Source organism: Balaenoptera ricei, chromosome 2 (assembly GCF_028023285.1).
Source record: "Balaenoptera ricei isolate mBalRic1 chromosome 2, mBalRic1.hap2, whole genome shotgun sequence".
NCBI classification, from domain to species: Eukaryota; Metazoa; Chordata; class Mammalia; order Artiodactyla; family Balaenopteridae; genus Balaenoptera; species Balaenoptera ricei.
This window is the reverse complement of record NC_082640.1, coordinates 150,661,211-150,681,423: the sequence shown is the minus strand read 5'-3', so window position 1 is coordinate 150,681,423 and position 20,213 is coordinate 150,661,211. Positions and strand designations below refer to the sequence as shown.

At 38.5% G+C, this 20,213-nt stretch overlaps 1 protein-coding gene across 15 annotated transcripts in view; it reads right to left on the bottom strand.

The window, feature by feature from the left end:
* Positions 1-20,213, bottom strand: part of SYNE2 (spectrin repeat containing nuclear envelope protein 2) — a 319,025-nt gene that overhangs the window by 249,141 nt on the left and 49,671 nt on the right. For all 15 annotated transcript variants that reach the window (XM_059914375.1, XM_059914389.1, XM_059914374.1 and 12 more), the window contains exon 2: positions 14,474-14,603. In XM_059914375.1, coding sequence (XP_059770358.1) covers positions 14,474-14,552 — 79 coding nt within the window. In that variant the 5' untranslated portion in view covers positions 14,553-14,603. The remainder of the gene's footprint in view (positions 1-14,473; positions 14,604-20,213) is intronic.

The following is a 20,213-nucleotide window of genomic DNA, read 5'->3' as shown; positions in this document are numbered from 1 at the left end:
TCTGCCTCCTCACTAGCCTACGGGCTCCAGGAGAGCAGAGGCCAGGTCTGATTTAGCTCCTCACTTTGCCTGCAGCTTGTACACAGTGCATTTCATGTTGTTCCAATTCAGAAAGCATTTGTTGAATGAATGGTTATTTGGCTGGGGCAGGAGCGAGCGGGGCTTTGTTGCTATTTTTCCCCAGTCAACCCACAGATTTAAGTACTTAGTTTGTTGGGGAAATCTATGACACACAGCAAGGAATTTCTGTTAGGGCCTTAGCGTGTAGGATCCAGCAAGGTCCTGTAGCCACATGAGGCAACCACACCCTTATGCAAACACCTGAGATTTTCACACTGAGGCTTTTGTTTCCAGCCCCATGGAACATAGCTCCTGGCTCTCTGCGTAAGCAAATCTTGTATTTCTAGCACATGAAAATGAGCCCACAATACAGATAAAATGCCTAGGATCTGGGGTGAATTTTTTTTCTCCTCTTTCTTACCCTCTTCTGACTCACCTGAGTTGCTCAATAAACATCTGTGGAATGAATAAATCAAAGAAATGACTACATTTCTTTTAGTACATATTTCTTACTCCTTACTGCCTTTTATCAACCACATTAACACTGTGAGCATTTTTCTTGTGAAAATCAAGGTGTGAGCCTAAACACCTTCCACTGGGGCAGCAGTCCAAGCACCTCTGACTTCTGAGTGCAAAAGAGCCAGACTGCACTAAGGAGATACGTGCCGTGATTACAAATCTAGGATTCCTACACTTTTGAATGCCAGCGAGTCATGGTTTAAGTGCAGGGTTCTGCGTCCCAATTCCCAGAGATCCTGACTGAGGGGGTTCACATAGCTCATGCTCAGAAACTCCTAGCTAAAGTAATTAGACTGGTTTACATGTGTGACTTATTCTTGAGACAACACAAGGGAACAGGAAGGGCCTGGCAAAAATAGTAATGAAATAATAAACTCTGAGATATTAACATAATGTAATGCAGTGTAAATCTATTCTAACTTATGGGTATCCTAAGACACACTTGGAGGGGCTCAGAAGCCTTGCTGAAACAAGCCATGTCCAGGAATAAGTAGGACTCAAGGGTAAGGAACAATGACACTATTTCATTAAAGCTTCTAGTCAAGTGATCAGGCAGGCATTTTGTAAATGAGAAAACTATAGTTTCCAGAAGATGAAGGATTTTTAGTCACTCATTCAATAAGCATTTATTGAAAGTCTACTGTGTCCTGGATACTGTGCTCTAGATGTCACATCTGGTGAGAGAGAAATTCAAATCCAGATGTGTCTGACACCAAAATCCATGTTCTTTTCATTATAATTAAAACTCAGCTGAAATGCCAGATCCGTGGCCCCTCCAGCTACCACCCTATCTCTGCCCTCCCCTTCAAACCCAAACTTCTTAAAAGAATTGTCTACCCTGGCTGTCTTCACTTCCTCACCTACCACTCACTTCTCTACCCACGAAAAGCTGGCTTCTACCCCAGCCCCTCCACTTAATTCTGAGCAGGGCCACTTATAATGTACTCATTGCTCAACCTCATGGATGCTTCTCAGTACTTTTTGGATATCTTGAAACTTCTGATACTGTTTACTACCCTCTCCTTCTTGAAATATTCTCTTTCTTAGGATTCCACGGTACCACGCTCACTTTGTTTTCTTTCTACTTCTCTGGACACCCCTTCCCAGGCCCTATTATGGGCTTGTTTTGCTTTTTCTATCTCTGGAATGTTCTGCCTACGCCCTTCTTCTCTTTCTCTAGATACCTTCATCTACTCCCAGGGGACCAATCACCATTTATATACTAATCACTTCCAAATCTTTACCTTCAGCCCAGGTGTCTGTTTCTCCTGAGCTGTGCGTATGTTTACTCCACTATCTTCTAGGTATCTCCACCTACTTATTCCAGGGACACTTCAAACTCAGCGTTTCCAGAACTGAGTTATCATCTCAATCAACTCCCTCTCCTATCAAAGTTGTTATCCTGCATTTTTTTTCAGTGAATGGTTCCATCATCCACTCATTTGCCCAAGAATAAACCTGAGTCATCTTTGATACTTCCCTCTCCCTCCCTTTCCCATACCCAGTCAATCAAAAAGTCCTGATAATTACCTCAATAAAGCTGAAAATAAAAATTTTTTCATATGATATAGCTTATATGTGGAATCTAAAAAAAAGGGGTACAAATGAACTTATTTACAAAACAGAGGTAGAGTCACGGATGTAGAAAACAAACATATGGTTAGCAGGGGATGGGGAGGGGAATAAATTGGGAGATTGGGATTGACATATACACACTACTATATACAAAATAATCAACAAGGACCTACTGTATAGCACAGGGAACTCTACTCAATACTCTGTAATGGCCTACATGGGAAAAGAATCTAAAAAAAAAAAAGAGTGGATATATGTATATGTATAACTGATTCACTTTGCTGTACACCTGAAACTAACACAACATTGTAAATCAACTATACTCCAATAAAAATTTTTAAAATAAAATAAAAATTAAAAAATTTTAAAGCCCTGAAAATTGTATCTATTAGATATCTCTGGATACCCATTTCTCTCCATCCATACTGGCACCTCCTAGATGAGGACACCATTATCTCTCAGCTGGTCTTCCCGTCTCCACACTCAGCCCCATAAGACCACACCCCACAGTGCCCCCTGGGTGATTTCTAAATCACTAGTTCTGAATATGCTTCTACTCAGAATCCTTCAGTTGCTTCCCCTTGGTCTTAAGAAAAACTTCAAACCCCTATACATTTACATGACCTCATCTTTTCACACTCTCCTTCAAACTCTAATCCTCAGTCTCACTGAACTTCCGTTTCCTGGAATGCGCCATGTTCAGCCTCAGCTTCTGGCTTTTATATGCCATCACCACAGCCTGGAGCACTCTTTCCACCTTCAATGCCTGCTCATCTATTAACACATTTTAGGTCTAAGCTTAGAAATCACTTCCTCTGGGAAGCTTTCCCTGACTCCCAAGTCTGGGTGAGGTATTCCTACTCTGTACCTCTACAGCACCATGTCAGCCCTCTTTGCAGCGCACATCATACTATACTGTTGATATAATTGTCTGTATCCCTGTAATCAGAACATACGTTTCAGAACAGCACATGCCATGTGCCATCCCCTGTGTTCAGCACAGTGTCATACACCATAGGTATTTAAAAACACTTGTTGAATAATGGATGAACAAATAAATGAATGGGGCTCTAGCAATAAATGAACCTAACTTAGGAAAAGCATAACAGTTAATGGAGTAGTATCTCTTACCTTAAAAAATCCTACATTTCCCTTCAACAAGTACCTGATATCAACAAAATTTCTTGAAATGTTAAGTCACTTTCTCTACTCCCTCACCTCCCATTCTCTCCTCAACCCGCTCCAGTCAGGCCTCCATCTCCACTACCTGAGTGTGGCGAATGTATTAGAGTCACCAACTGACTCTATGAACCCAATCCAATGGCCATTTCTCTACTTAACACAGTTGACCATACCCCCTTCTTGAAATATCTTCATCTAGGGGTTTCCAGGCCATCACACTTGCCTGGTTTTTCCTTCTTTGGCCTTGGCCACTCCTTCTCAGTGTCCTTTGCTTGCTCCTCCTCTTCTGTTTGACCTCTGAACACTGAAAGACCTAAAAGGTCTGCTCTAGCTACATATTCCATAGGTGATCTCATCCAGTCTGCGGCTTTAAATGTAAGTATACCAGCCATACGCTGATGACTGCCAAATCTATACCTCTCTCTAGAACTCTGAATCCTGACAACCAACTGTCTACTTGACATCTCCATCTGGATATCAAATAAGCATCTCATATCTATCATGGCAAAAATACAAGCTTGATTTCCCCCAAAACTAGTTTATCTGCCAATCGTTATCGCAATAAATTCCATAACCAACTGCTCAACTGCTCAAGGCAAAAATTTAGAAATTATCCTTAATTTATCTTATTAATCACCCAATCATCCCAATGTTCACAAACATCCTTTGAAAAAAAATCCGTGGTTCTTCATCCCATTGCTACCACCCTGGGTCCAAAATACTATGATATCTCATCAGGGCTACAACAAAAGCATCCTAACTGGCTTTCCTGCTTCCCCTCCTGCTCCCAGATAATCCCCTCTCCACCCAGCAGCCAGAGTGGAAAATGTAAATCAGATCATGTTACTCCCTTGATTAAAACTTTCCAAAGGTTTCCCATCCACACACCTTAGCTTAGAGCTGATGATTCCCTGCCTAACCCAGCTCTGCCTTGCCTTGCTCTCCAATCACGCTGCCCCTCATTCACCACAATCCAGCCACACCAGGCTCCCTTTGCGCCATGAATTCACCATGTTTGTTTCTCTTGTTGAGTTCTTCCTTGAGCCATTGTCTCATACTGGAATGCTCCTCCCTAGCTCTTTGCACAGCAGCTCCTTTGTGTTATTCAATTGCTCCTTAAGTGTCTCCTCTTCCTTCTCCGACACCTGATCTAAAGAAGATGCCCAAGCATAAATCCATTTTTGCATAAATCCGTTTTTGCATAAATCCGTTTTTGATATTTGCTATTTTTCTTAATGATTTATTCTTTATCTCTCTAACTGAAATGCAAGCCTCGTGGGCACATGAAGCTTGCTGGAGTTCTTCACCTCAATAATCTCTCAACCCAAAATAGTGCTTGATAAAAAAAAAAAAATAGTGCTTGATACAAGGTAGGGTTTCAGGGAACACATGCTGCACGAATGTATCAATGAACAGATTTACCTGTATTCATAAAAACCGTAATTACGTGATAAAGTGGTTAAGTGTGAATTCACCTGTACTTTTGAAACATTTTGTTTTGAAGACATCAAACCACCCTGGAAGTTCTGCCGAGTAAACACTCAGACTGAGGCAGACAGACACATACAGCAGAACTAGTTCGCACTCTGAATAGCCTCCTTAACTGAAGACGAGGCCAACAACGCCCACGTTTTGGAAAGATCCTACATGTTACTCAAATTTGAGAAGGGCCGTTGGTGTTCTGTATTTGAGCCAGGTGCCCTTGATCTTGTAACATTTCACTGCCCGTGTAATTGGTAGTCCCCTCTGTAGTAAAGGTTGAAATGACCAAGGCGTGACCCGTGGGTGCTGCCCCACCCCAGAGGCAGACAGCAAGTGTGTGTGACTGCTCTTCTCCCATTTTCTTCCTGTGCTCATTCAACACGTTGCCTCATAGACCATCAATGACCAGGAGAGATTATTCACCCAGAATCTCATCTCTCTCCTGCAAAGATACACACATTGATAATGGCGAACATTCCATTTCTCTAATAAATCATTCGTAGCTTTTTATCTATCATTTTTAAATGACTCTAAAAATATCTGGTGGTTATTAGTAAACTTCAGCTCTCATACATATTGAGAACAACAAATACAGTTACCTTTTACCAAATTTCCCTGCTGAACGTTTTAGAAAAATGGAGCCATTTGGAGAAATTAAAATCACCAATGCTGAAACCAGATGAGGGAAGTAATCTCTTGAAGAGGCACATTTAGAATGACCTCTGATTTTTTTTTTTTTTTTATAGCTACTTTATTTATTGATTTATTTATCTTTGGCTGTGTTGGGTCTTCGTTTCGTGCGAGGGCTTTCTCTAGTTGCAGCAAGCGGGGGCCACTGTTCATCGCGGTGCGGGGGCCGCTCTTCATCACGGTGCGCCGGCCTTTCACTATCGCGGCCCTTCCCGTTGCGGGGCACAGGCTCCAGACGCGCAGGCTCAGTAGTTGTGGCTCACGGGCCCAGCTGCTCCGCGGCATGTGGGATCCTCCCAGACCAGGGCTCGAACCCGTGTCCCCTGCATTGGCAGGCAGACCCTCAACCACTGCGCCACCAGGGAAGCCCCTGACCTCTGATTTTTAGAGTATAAAATCACACACTAAACCCACCAGATGGTTATAAGTTAATCTCTTATATTTACTTCAAATTTTCCCATTTCCAAGGGGGAATTATTTTGAGTTTTATTTTTCCTAATATACTACTTCAAGCTCTGAATAATTACACCCCCTCCCAACACACACGCATACACAACAAACGCTCAGAAAAATCTTGTATCTCCCATGGGGCTAATTAAAAAGGATTCTGATTTCTATAAGGAATGAATGAGATCTTTGTTAACCTACTTTAACAGGACTCTAAATGACCCTGTATTTATCTTGCCCTACTTTTCAAAATGTAACTGACCCAGAATAAAGTAAGCTTATCCCCAAACTCCTGGCAAAAACAGAACCAAAGTTCCCAGAAGACGAAACCGTATATACAACCTAAAAAAGAAAAAAAAAAAACTTTCCCTGAAAAACATTGTTCACTGCAAACACCACTGCTTCCAGAGCTATTTTGTTTTTCATTTAATTGGGATACTTTTAAGATTATGAAGCTTTACAATATGAAGGCAAATAATCCTCCAAAAAAACACAGCAGAAGACAGTATCAGCTATTATGATATCAGGAACTTTCTGGAAGCTTTTTTGTTGGGACAGTACAGCTGGTGAAGGGCTATAACTTGAGTATTTTCTCCGGGTGTAATAATCACCTGATTGGCAAAAAAACAAAAACAAAGAAACCCAGAGATGATTTGCTTTTATTCATAATAATAAAGCAGTCTGCCTTGGTTAAAGAAGCAAAAATACTGTCTGCATATTTCTTACTCTTCATGCATCATTTCCATCAAAATCCCACATTGGGGACCTAGGTACAAAAGGGCAGAAATCCTACCCAGAAGCATTTTATTAAATCCACTCCTCTTTCTCAGGCTTCACAGTTTCATTCACTCACTGTCATAAGGTAGAACAGAATTTCTCTCAGAAACATGATACTAAAACACTATTGAGCCCCTAAACACCATATACATACCTCACTGCCTCGGGTCTAAAGAAATCTTTGTTTCCATCCTGTCTGATTTTCCTGAACACTGAACAATTTTTCTAATTCAGGATACTTTATATGTATTTTTTCTTTTTTTTAATTTAAATTTAATTTTTACTTTATATTGGAGTATAGTTAATTTACAATATTGTGTTAGTTTCAGGTGTACAGCAAAGTGATTCAGTTATACATACACATATATCCACCTTTTTCAGCTTCTTCTCTCGTATAGGTTACTACAGAATATTGAGTTTCCTGTGCTTTACGGTAGGTTCTTGCTGATTATCTATTTTATATATAGTAGTGTGTCTATGTTAATCCCAAACTCCTAATATATATCTTTATAGTGGAATGGCCACTCATTTTTTTCATTACACAGTTGTTTATTGAAAGCCTAAAACACGTCAGAAATTTCATTGGCAATAAAGATACAAGATTTCCTATGCAGGGCACCTAACGTACTTAGAGGAACTCAGATGGCTTATTAGAGCAAGAGATGTCCAAAGACGAAAGGAAACTCCAGGATAAGGAACAATTACAGAGGGTTCAGCAGGAAAACAAACTCCCAGGAAGTTCTTATCTGTCTTACTTGTTGATGTCACTTTCACATGATGTCAACAGGCAAAAGCACAGCTGGACTACATGCCTCTTGCAGGTGCTCAATCTATTCATCTTTGCATCCTTAGCACCCTACCTATGGTTGCCATCCAGTATTTACTGAACAAGTGAATAAAATTCAACATTACATCGCACAATTATTCTTGTAATCTAACCCAACGAACACAAATGTTTTCTAATGTTATTAAAAGGAATACATAAATGGAAAGCCTCCCTTCAGATGGATACTCAGTAAATCATGACTAAATTTAAATGGAGTAATAACCTAACTACAGAGACTCACATTTCACTGCTCAGCCCTACCAAGCAATGTCTACCCAGAAGGCATAAAGGGCTTTTTAACCTTTTAAAATATGTCATCTAGAAGATAACAGCACTAAATAAAACATATGAGCGTTGTTTGAAACAACACAGTAACTTGGCTGGACATGGTTTTATACAGGTTCGTGCAGATGGTTAACCATTCACCAGCATTTTGGCAGGACTGCATGAAAGCTAACTCCTCGTGTGGTGGCAAAGGTAACAGAATACACACTCCTTCCTAGTCCTTTGTCTAACTGATGATAACATTCTGTATTCGGATGCTGTTGTTCTAATGAGCTACCATTGGCCTACCTCCTTTTTGAAAACAAAATAATGTGCTCCTGGTACACAAAATTATTGTGTCCTTTTACGGCCAAAAAAATATTATATTTATGTGTTAAAAAGAAACAACTTAAATCGGGACTTCCCTGGCAGTCCAGTGGTTAAGACTTCACCTTCCAATGCAGGGTATGTAGGTTCAATCCCTGGTCGGGGAGCTAAGATCCCACATGCCTCACAGCCAAAAAACCAAAACATAAAACAGAAGCAATATTGTAACAAATTCAATACAGACTTTAAAAATGGTCCATATCCAAAAAAAAAAAAAAAAAGAAAAAACTTAAATCTGAAATGTATAAAGTGTCCAAAATAGTTCAAAATTGCCATAGCTACCACTTAAAATATCACAAGATGAGTCAGCCTAGTCAGTCAATTTCACTCATTTTTTTTTAATTGAACTATGGTTGATTTAAAATATCATGTGAATTCCAGGTATCAATTTCACTCATTATTAATTTGACTTTCAAATGGGCCCTCTACCTGTGTCGTGCTATTAAGCTTTCCATGACATAGGAAGTTCTCAAGAGTTTCTTTGAAAACGGGATCTTTTATCTACAACAATTTATTTTAAGCATATTGATATAAAATAGTTTTTAATGGTCTTATTATTTGATGCTATTAAAATACTTGGTGAAAACACACTAAATAAAAAGGAAGTTAATACTTTGGACATTATAGTTGCTACCACTATTATCTCAAGCAGCTCAGCTTCCAACTTTGGAGCTTCTCCACCTTATTATCCATAGTCAATAACTGCAGAGTCCTATTGAGTCTTCCACCTTAATGGTTTCTTATCTGTCCCATACTTTCCTACTCACTGCTGTAACTCGAATCCATGCCAACATTACCCAATACCCAGATATTTGCAACGCTTTCTAATCAGTTTCTCCAATTTCACTTTCTCACCCCTTTCAAGTCTTCCTATACCTCAAACCCAGACTAATCTCCTAAGGCACAACTCTGACCATGGACCCTGTCCTCTCATTCCTAAGACCCAAAAGCTACCTGCTGCCTAAAAGCAAAATCCCCAAACTTCTGGGCTTGAATTCAACTCCCTCAAGGATCTTCATCTCAGAAATACTACTGAAGGGATTCCTCCTTTGGTCTCAAATTAAATGGAATGGCAAAGAAAGTCCCTTCCAACTTGAAAACTCTGTGGTATTATCCAGCTTTACCCTTTACTGCTTCCATAATCGTATCTGCCCGATACATCAAAGAAATGTTCTCTGAACATACCTTTCCCACCTGAAGAGCTTAGCAGAGATGTTATTTCAGACCAAATATGTAGTTACTATTCTCTTAGGATAAAAGGGAAGGAAGCACCTATTATTTTGCCAGGTAAGAAATCCAATGGAAAGATGTAAAGAAATTCTATAATGGAAACCTCAGTAAAGCAAATAATTTTTAAAAGCAACCATTTATCTATCATTTTAATAGCTTAAACTTTCATATCCATAGTTTATTTAAAATGTGGACCGTCCATGGTAGTACAAAATGCACTAAACTAAAATAAATTCCAGTTTTTACATTAATCTGCTCAAATTGTTCAAATTCACCAATGTCATTTCTTTTTCCTCCCTAAAATCCAACCATTTCAATGTTACTATCCTCACTAGACTAAGAGATCACAAATATCTCTCTACAAAAAGTGCCCTTGGGGCTTCCCTGGTGGTGCAGTGGTTGAGAGTCTGCCTGCCAGTGCAGGGGACACGGGTTCGAGCCCTGGTCTGGGAGGATCCCACATGCCGCGGGGCAGCTGGGCCCGTGAGCCACAACTACTGAGCCTGCGCGTCTGGAGCCTGTGCTCCCCAACAAGAGAGGCCGCGATAGTGAGAGGCCCGCGCACCGCGATGAAGAGTGGCCCCCGCTTGCCACAACTGGAGAAAGCCCTCGCACAGAAACGAAGACCCAACACAGCCATAAATAAATAAATAAATAAATAAATAAATAAATAAATAAATAAATAAAGTGCCCTTAAAAATCCCTTCATAAAGTCATTTTCTCAAAGATCACACAAATGATGAACAATAAATGATGTTTATTGTCCTGCTCTATGAATTTCAGCAAAGCACTGCCTGATTCCTTAGGTCTGATGACTTGTTGGCCTTGCGCACACATAATATACCTGTTTTCATAGCATAGCAACAATGATTCACCACATTTCAATGCAGACATTTTAATCTTTTCTTGAGCGTATTATTCTCAGTCAAGGTATGGCCATAATTGCTTCACCTTATATAAGTTTTTGGCTAAAATAAAATAGGCATTATTAGTTAAATAGGCCTCTTTCTTCCTTTTAAAAAGGTTCTGAAATGAGGAGAAAAAACCTTTCTTATGAGCGGTCATCGTGAGCCTTTCATATGACATAAAATCTCTTTACTCATATTACTCCAAGGATCACTAAGCACATGTGAATTCTGTGAAATACAAGTCTGCTTACATGGTGTACAAAGCCAAATGCTTTTAAGACTATTGCCAACAGCCTGCAGTTCGGTAGTTGCTAATGTTCATAATATTGTCTATCAATGTTTTTGTCTACATAGCTAATAACCGTGCAATGAAACCAAAGTTACCTTCAGAAATACATACAAGTTCCTTCTTTCTTTCCTTCCTTCCTCCCTCCCTCCTTTCTTTCTTTCTCTCTTTCTTTCAACAACTCAGGCCGAAAGAATCATTACAAATCTGCTGATAACAATATAGAACTTAACTTTGGGAAATCCATTCATTTCACGGTTAAGCCTTCATTCTACAGTCATGGGAACTCCTCAGTTGAGAGTACTTGGCTAATGGGAGCAGCCCTTGCCCAGTGTAAAGCTGACTATAGTATAGTATTGGTTTTCCACCTCTCCCCCCTATAGAGTAATACATCCAGCAGCATATTCCTCTAAAGAGACCATGAAGGAAAATCATTCACACCGGCAGCACATGTATATCACATTTCCATTGCCAAGCAGCCCATACTCATCTCCTACTGTAGAGCAGATGGTATAACCTAGTATAATTCAAAACATGCTATAAGAAAACACTCATTTCTCAGTAATTTGCTAATTATTTTGAGCTACTTGTGAACCTGAGATTAATGTTACTTGAAAATGCCTATCCATATTCAGGATGTGAAAGATTGCTATAAAAATTAAAAATTAAAAAAATAAAAGTTTGCTATGGATTAACTAGGATAAGGCTAAGATTTATGTGCACTTTCCAGAGAAAGTTGTTCGGGAAATTCCCTCTTTCAAATTGTTCTTTGAACTATGTCGGAGTGGCTGTGGTGCAGTGGAAAGAAAACTATCCTCCAGGTCAAAACTGAGCTCTGCTGCTCACTAACTGTGTGACTCTGGGAGAGTAATTCCATCTTTGTGAGCCACAGCTTCCTCCTCTGTATCTTGAAGATAAAAATATCTACCTTACAGTATGGTTGTAAGGATCAAATGAGGTAATGTACGTAAGGGTGCTGTGTAAGCTAGAGCATGCTACATGAAACTCTACAGTGGGGAAGAAAACATTTTTAAATATAACACCTATAATACTATTATAAGTGCTAAAATAGGTACTCTGGGAGAACAGAGGAGAGAGTGTGAATCGCAGCCAGAGAAAGAGTGGGGCTCATGGAGAGGGCCGAGTCTGGCTAAGTTTGGGATGAATAGGGATAGAGGAGGACTAGATGAGCTGGACTCTTCCAGTGGAAAGAGGAGACAGGAGAGCTGCAGGGGGAACCACCTGAACAAAAGCACACAAGCAGGAGAGCATGGCCCCTCAAGGAGCCATGGGGCTGGAGCACAGGGTGCTTGTGGGAGATGAGGGCAGAGAGGAAGGTGAGCAGCAGATAGGAAGTGCCTGTGAGCCACACCAAGAAGTCTAGACTTTATCCCATGTGTGATGGGAAGCCACTGAACAGAAATGTCAAAACTGAAAACCAGACATCTGGTTTACCATTTTTTCCTATCCACCATGCAATATCTACTCTAGCTGTGTGCTCCTGGACAAGATATCCTTTGGGACAAAGACTTTAACTGTAATATCTACAAAGAAATTACGATGCATTTATTGAGCTCCTACTCTGTGTCAGGCAGGCATGGTGCTAAGCCCTTTGCATGCATTATGGTTCATCTTCAAAGCACAGGTGCAATATAGGCATTATCACCCATATTCTAAATATGAGGAAACCGAGACAAAAAAGATAAAGTCTCTTATCCAAGTTCAAGGAACTGGTAAGTGGCAGAGCCAGCATGAGAAATTAGATTTACCTGGAAGTTTGCACTTTTTGACTGCTTTCAGCCAACTCCACCACCACCACTGCCTCTGGTAACCACAAATCTGATCTTTTTCTGTGAGTTTCTATGTTGGGTTGGTTGTTTGTTTTTGAAGTATTATTGACCTACAACACTATATTAGTTCCTGTTACATAACACAGTGTTTAAATATTTCTATACATTTCAAAAGGATCACCATAATAAGTCTAGTTACAGTCTGTTACAAGATAAATAAGTACTAGGGGTGTAATGTACACATGATAAATATAATTAACACTGTTCTATTTTATATATGAAAGTTGTCAAGAGTAAATCCTAAGAGTTCTCATCATATGGAAAAAATTTTTTTTCTATTTCTTTAATTTTGTAACTATTTGAGATGATGGATGCTCACTGTACTTATTGTGATAACCAGTTCATGATGTCTGTAAGTCAAGTCATTATGCTGTACACCTTAAACTTATACAGTGCTGTATGCCAATTATATCTCAATAAAACTGGAAGAAAAAATTAAATAAATGCATACATACATACATATCAGGATCAACTGATTCAGGAAAAAAGGAAGGGAGGGAGGGAGGGAGAGAGAGAGAGAGAAAGAGAGAAAGGAAGGGAAGGGAAGGGAAGGGAAGGGAAGGGAAGGGAAGGGAAGGGAAGGGAAGGAAAGGAAAGGAAAGGAAAGGAGGAAGGAAGGAAGAAAGAAAAAAAGAAAGAAAGGAAGGAAGGAAGAAAGAAAGAAATTAGATTTACCGACCATTTATTGATGCGCTATCTTCCTGATACACTTTAGGGCACATGAATTACTACTCATATGCAACCAAAACTTGAGAGAAAAATAAGAACATTGGGTTTTTTCCAATAAATGAAAATTTGATTCAAACTACTTATGACGAGTATATGACACCACAAAAATGCACTTACTGAGAATTTTTTAAATTCTTACCTCAAGTACTATCCCTCAAAGTATGTTTCTTGAGTCTATACAAATTACATGATATTTATTTTTAAAAGCCACTGACCCCAAAGTCAAGAAGCTAATCATTCAAAACCATGTTTAATTAAAAAGAGATATCAGAAAGAAAGTCTTTCGGGGATTTTTATCATACATGACACAAATAAATATAATGCACAGCATGGTGACTATAGTTAATAATGTTGTGCTGCATATTTGAAAGTTGCTAAGAGAGTAGATCTTAAAAGTCCAAAAAAGTCCTCATCACAAGAAAAAGAAATTCTGTAACTATGTATGGTGACAGATGTTCATTAGACTTATTGTGATCATTTCACAACCTACACAAATATTGAATTGTTATATTGCACACCTGAAACTAATATAATGTTGTATGTCTATTATACTTCAATTCTTTTAATAATAAATTAAAAATAAAAAAATTAGTGACTCAAAAGCTATGGCTTCTAAATAACATTCTAAGAATGTTACATAATACTGTCAATAATCTTTCAAGTACTTTAAAATACATAGTGACATAAATATTTTCAAAGACTTGCCATAGCCTTGTTTCTTCTACACTAGCTGACTTTACTCAGCTCCAAGATATGCAACAGAGGTGTAAAGTCTAGTGGCTAAGGAATTTTCAAAGTACATAACAAATATCGCCAAGAAACATTAAAAAAATACGGACAGTACTTATTTGCATAAAGGCACACGTAATTCATGGGACTGAAAGTTCACTCACTTTTAATATTACTACTATTCCTTTTTATTAGGGCAAAATAAGGATGTACATTTAAAAGAGGCCATACAAAAAGATGTAAAATAAGTGCAAACAATGCCAAGCAAATTATGGTTAACTATTTAATTTTCATTGCAAATAAAACACATGCACTCAGATTGAGAAACCGAAATACCAAGTTCCTTCCAGGTATTCCTTACTTTCCTAGGTAGCTGAGATAGCAATAAAGACATTGAAGTATACTGAAAGATTCTACAATTGTAAAAATACAGATACATGTCTATATTTTACCATAAGAGAGACAGAAAGCAATACAATTTGTGAATAAATGAGAGTGAGGTTCCCACAGTTACCACACCCAATCTTAATACCTTGCAATGAAAAATGGAGATCATCGATGCCCAAGGAAACCTGTTCGTCTTCGGTGGGAAGCACAGGACTAGATGCCATCCTTTGACTCAATGGAGATTATATCATGTTCATCTCAGTTAAAGAAGTGAACTAAAAATAGAAGGGATAAATGCTCATTAGTAACTCTGCAGCTCTGCATTTCCAGTAAACATGCATTGCCAGAAATCAACAGCAACCAGAAACTGCCCTCCAAAAGAATCACAGCTTTCTAGTGAGTGTTGCTTAGTTCATATGGAACAAAGTGACTACGCCTTCTTTTTTGAATCATAATCAAGATTTTGCCCTATGACCTATTCAGTCCCCTTAGAGTTGCAGGCAGAACTCCACAAGAGCTAGCATTGCAGATTCTATAATAGCGGTGAAAAGGAAAGCTACGCAATTTTATTTTATAATTTGTCCAGAGGATGTAAAGCTGACACGAACTGATATCTTAGGTATTTGTGTGTATTATATTATTAGCCTCAAACTACAAGGATTTTCTTTAAAGCCTTTCATTTAACTTAGTTCCTTTTCTGCTCCATGATTGTTGCCATTTACTGGAAACAGTAAGAACTGGGTCTGCATAGTTTGCAAAGTGAAACTAAAAAAACTGTATCAAAAAGAATGTTTTCATGGGTTATCTATGATATTGAATTATTTTCCTAAGCCCTTATTTTTCCACCTACACATTTCTTTCTCTACCCCCACTTTGACTCTTAGGAATCCTTCCAGTAAGAGTAATTCTTACTGAGCAACTCTTTAAAAGTACTGCTTCGTGTATGTGTACGCCACTATTAGTATTCTGGGGGCTGAGAATAAATCATTGACTTCTCCCATACAGATGATGACTTCCTTAGCAAAATAAACTTAACCAAGTACATAAAAACATAAAACGTATCAGGGGACGGATAGAGGAATGGATAAATGTACAGACACGTGATCAACAAAGTACAGCAAAACGATAATGGCAGAACCTGTGTGTTGAATATGTGTGTTCACTGTTAAATCCTTTAACTTTGCGGTATATTAGAAATTCTTCATAATAAAATGTTGGGGGGGAGAGACAAAAAAATAAATAAACCTGAGGCCAAGAACTAGATACAATCAGTCATATCCAATAGACCACTTAAAAAAATGCAAAGGACAAAAATCATTAAACATCTAATGCTAGAGCCAGACTTCGAAAATCTTTCAATCCTGTCTTCCCACTCTGTTTATCATCCAAAACTCCTTTATCATCTCTCCCATGGATCACTGTTGTTAAAGATTTTACCTACCAAATAAACTATGTTTATTAATTAATATGTTTATCAATTAATAATTAATTTGTTTTATCTTCTGAAGTAAGATGAATCAGAGCCTGCCTGAGGTAACATTGTTCCTATACAGAGTTTATACAATTCTAATCAAAATAAAAAGCTTCTCGTTCGTTCAATGAGCCTGTGCAGCCTGCTGATTGATAAAGGTGCAAATGTCCTCAGTTGTTGGTGTACTAAAGACCTCCACTACCCATTCCCATGCTGAGAGCTCCTGAACTCAAAGTGAAGGCAAAGCACTTCTTCATGATGACGGGGAGAAAAACTGAATTCCAGAATTAATTTCCTAATGGCACCCACTATTCCATGCCCGGGCTATTAAATAAAAGGATAATAACGATAGTAGCAAACACTTATGTAGCACTTACTATATATAGGTACTGTTCTAAGCATGAGTTAGGTATCGTAATTATCCCATATTTGAAAAGACAAAACTGATATGCACAAATGACATATACCGTTGTCTAAGGACACATAGCTAATAAATGATGGAGCTAAGATTTGAACCCAGATGGTTTTGGTTTCAAGAGTCCATGCTCTTAGCCAATACAGGTTGGTACCTCATAGAGCCAGCTAGAGCTAGCTAAAACTTAGCCAGATTTTATTAATTCCTTCTTTTACTCATTTACTCAGCAAGCATTTATATATGCTATATGCTGCTCTCAAGGAATTCAATCTTCTGAGAATGACAGATAAACACATATTGAGTGAAATCTTCTAAGAAACGTATGTAGAAGGTGTTATGGAAGCAAAGGAGAAGGCATGTCCTATCGCTTGAATCTGGAGATAGATGTGATTAGAGGAGTGTACTTAATATAAAACAGCATCTCCCTCCAAATAGTCCTGTAAGCATTATTCGGGTAATGCCTTGAATTTAATAAGAATGTCTCTGAGGGCCACTCATTGCCATTCAATATTAAATAAATATAAGTTATCAAATGTAGGGGAAAGAACTTAAAATAAAAACAGAATAATATGCAACAAATTGATAACCAGAGAATCAAGAAATGTTCCTGTACTAGACTGGCATGTGGAATCCACTCTATTCTATATTAAAGTTGTAGAAAAAAAATTAGTATTTGTAAAAAAAAAAAAAAAAATCTAGACCTTAAAATAACTTATGTGTCTCAGAGGTTTCTGTTTTTAACAGTGAAAATTTATTAACAAACAGGTCAGTAAAATATAATATTTTTTTATTAACTGAAGAATTTCCTAGAGCTTCTAAAAAATGTAAATCAAAAGTAAAACCAGGGAATTCCCTGGTGGTCTAGCAGTTAAGACTCCGGGCTTTCACTGCCAAGGGCCCAGGTTTGATCCGTGCTCTGGGAACTAAGATCCCGCAAGCTGTGCGCTCTAACCAAAAAACTTAAAAAAAAAAAAAAAAAAAAAAAAGTAAAACCAAGCTATGAAGACTGAATCAATTGCAAGTGTTGGATTATTGATCCCAATACTGTCTTAGTACAATTATTTACCAAAACACGCTACAGAGGTCATGAGGATCTGACTGAAGACAACATATGATGACGTTTCCAACATAATTGTTTTTGGTGAGAAACAGTTGACATCTCCAGAGAGGAATTTACTTGCTAAATAGGGCTCATGAAAAACTGGAACACAGTAGAGAAGACAAGCTTTGAGAGACTTCTCAGGACCTTAACTGAGAAGCTAGAAAGAATATGAGCAAGGAAGGTATAAAGAGTAATGAGGCTTGGCCAGGTGCTCAGTGAGTCACTCACAAGGGTCTATCAACCAAAATCCTGAGGGCCATCCTATCATTTGCCCTCCGACTCCCCTGTGGGGAGCACGAGGGCTGCCTGCTCAGGTGGAATCACAGCACAGACAAGCCCTTCTTCCCAGGTGGTCCGCATCACCTTACTTTTCCTTTTCAAATAAAAGTTACATACAATTATGTAACATCAGGGTTCAGAATGAAAATAATAGATCATCTTCAGACACATACGAAAGATTAGGTAAAGAATTAATGTAGTGGCATTAAAGATTCGAAGATCAAGTAGAATCATGTGGAACTGTGTTTTTAAAATCCATGTAAATTAATACACATGCTGTTATAAATGGCATAAGCTATTTTGATACGACTGTGGTTTGCTTATGCAATACATCTTAATATGCGTCTGGTTTCTCTAAAACCTCAAAACACTAGAATATTTCCCTTTTAAAAGAAATCTTGGCATATACTTTGGATTATTATGATTAGAATTTTTACAACTCAAAAGTGAAATTTGAATAGAGATCATTTCTAATGAATGGAATTTTTAGTGATTTTTATTTTCTTCCTTTTGCTTATCTGCATTTTTTAAATTTCAAATGATGAATGCCTATTTCTGCTGCAATAAGAAAAACATTTTTGCTTTTATTTTGGTGAAATGACAACAAATGGGGAATAAGGTATTATTTAGTTCAGGGTCAGTTCTCCAATCCATATGCTATGGAAACTGTATATCTATAGCTGTATAATGAGAAAAATACTCTCTTGACACAAATAAAATATTAGAAAACTTCTCTGGGTTTGTCAGAAATTTCTAGAAAGGACTCCTAAAAGCCTTTTCGGTAGTTCAAGAGGTCTCACTTTCTCATTAGTAGATAGTTTGTTAATGAGCCCTGCTTGCTGTTCTAACAGCACTGAAAAAAGCACTGTCAATGGGGAGAAAGGGACTTCTATGTCACCTTCAAAATTTGATCGGAAGGTGTATGTACCATAGCAGGACGTGTTAAACACATTTAGGTAGTTCTTTAACAGAGTGGTTTAAATGTTACCATTTTCCCTGGTGTAAATTCCCTGTTTTTTCTTCTGTTCTTCAGCTGTACCAGGTTATTTACGGTCGACCTAGGAATTCTAAAGGATCTCCCTTTTGTCTGTTAGGTTATAGAGCTTGTCCTCGCAACTGACAGTTGTTAACTCTGATCTGCCTCCAAGCTCACAGAAGAAAGCTGGTGACACACTTGCCATAATAAGCTTCTCCATCTTTTTCCCATTAACTTTTCCTAACTCTGTTATTACTTACCTTTTCATCATCATTTGACCAGAAGCAATTGGTGTAAATTCCCAGATCAATTGATTTTTAAGATCCACTCTTCTATCTCCTTTTAGGCAATTTATTTTTCTAATAATCACCACAAAATGCCAGAACAATCAATCCTAACTATTCACCACACTTTTGGAACACAAACACGTAGCAATTCTCTGGATATGACATTGCTGCACTTGCTACCTCACAACAAAGCAGTGTCACTCCCCAGCCAATTCCAACTGTACTGATAAACCACCCACTTCAACCATGACAACAGCATTCTAAGTAAATGTAACCACTTCCCTAAAAGAGCTTTCTGTTGGCCTTGACCAAGTCCCAAATGCTCTGAACTGCAGGGTCCACTGCTATAGAAAGGGATACATATCTTATAAGGATTTCAGTGAAGCACATGAAACTAAAAACTACAGTAGCAACGAACATTTATTGCGTGCTTACTATAGCAGATGTACTACAGTATATAAATTGTATTTACTATAATCTGTGAAATGAATTTATCAGGATTATCCCATTTCTTAATCAGCAGTAAAAATTAAAAGCTAATCACAATATTAAAACGTAGAGTAAAAAAAGTTAAGGATAAAAACGTCCAAAGCCACAAAACTGGATGTGTTAATAGATCAGAACAACTCTAGAAAGCATGCACTCAGGAAGTAATTATTTTTAATTTTCATCAGCTCATTTTAACCTAGAAATTCTGCCCCTGCACCCCACCCTCCAATTTTTAAAGCTCATAATACCCCCAGCAAAAGTTCCCTGCCTTCATTACTACCATGTCACCAGTCTCCCAAAAAACCTAGAGAGATCTTTAAGTTACAAGTACTGGCAATGGTTTGGGGGCTTTTCCCCATATATATCTCTTCATTCCTTTTGCCATCACCTCTGCCCGTGACCCCATTACTTTGTCCCTAAATTGCTACCAAAGATTCCTGGCTTTCCTATTAACTCTAGCTTCTCCACCCCTATCCTTAAAGAATCCCAGAGAGGTTTGGGATTGGTGGCAAGAATTACTACAGAAGTTGAGGATGAGACAGAGGTCTGAGTGTGCTGAAGATCAGGACCGATAGCAAGATTTTAGACAAGTATACACCTCAACAGGGGGACCCCCAGCCCTCACCAACCCCACCTTCTCCACGAGTGCTGGAGCCAGACGCATGCCCCGATCCCTTGCTCCACCCACAGGTGGGATTTCAGAGGATGCTTTTCTGGAGAAAGTAAAGCCCCTAGAAAAGACCTCTAGAGATTGATATTTGGGATTCCTCAATAGAAAAGTCAGTTCCATGCCAAATCACCCAGCTGTGAAATTCCACTGATTGGCTTTTTCATTCCTCACTCTTGAATATGACTGGACAGCCAAA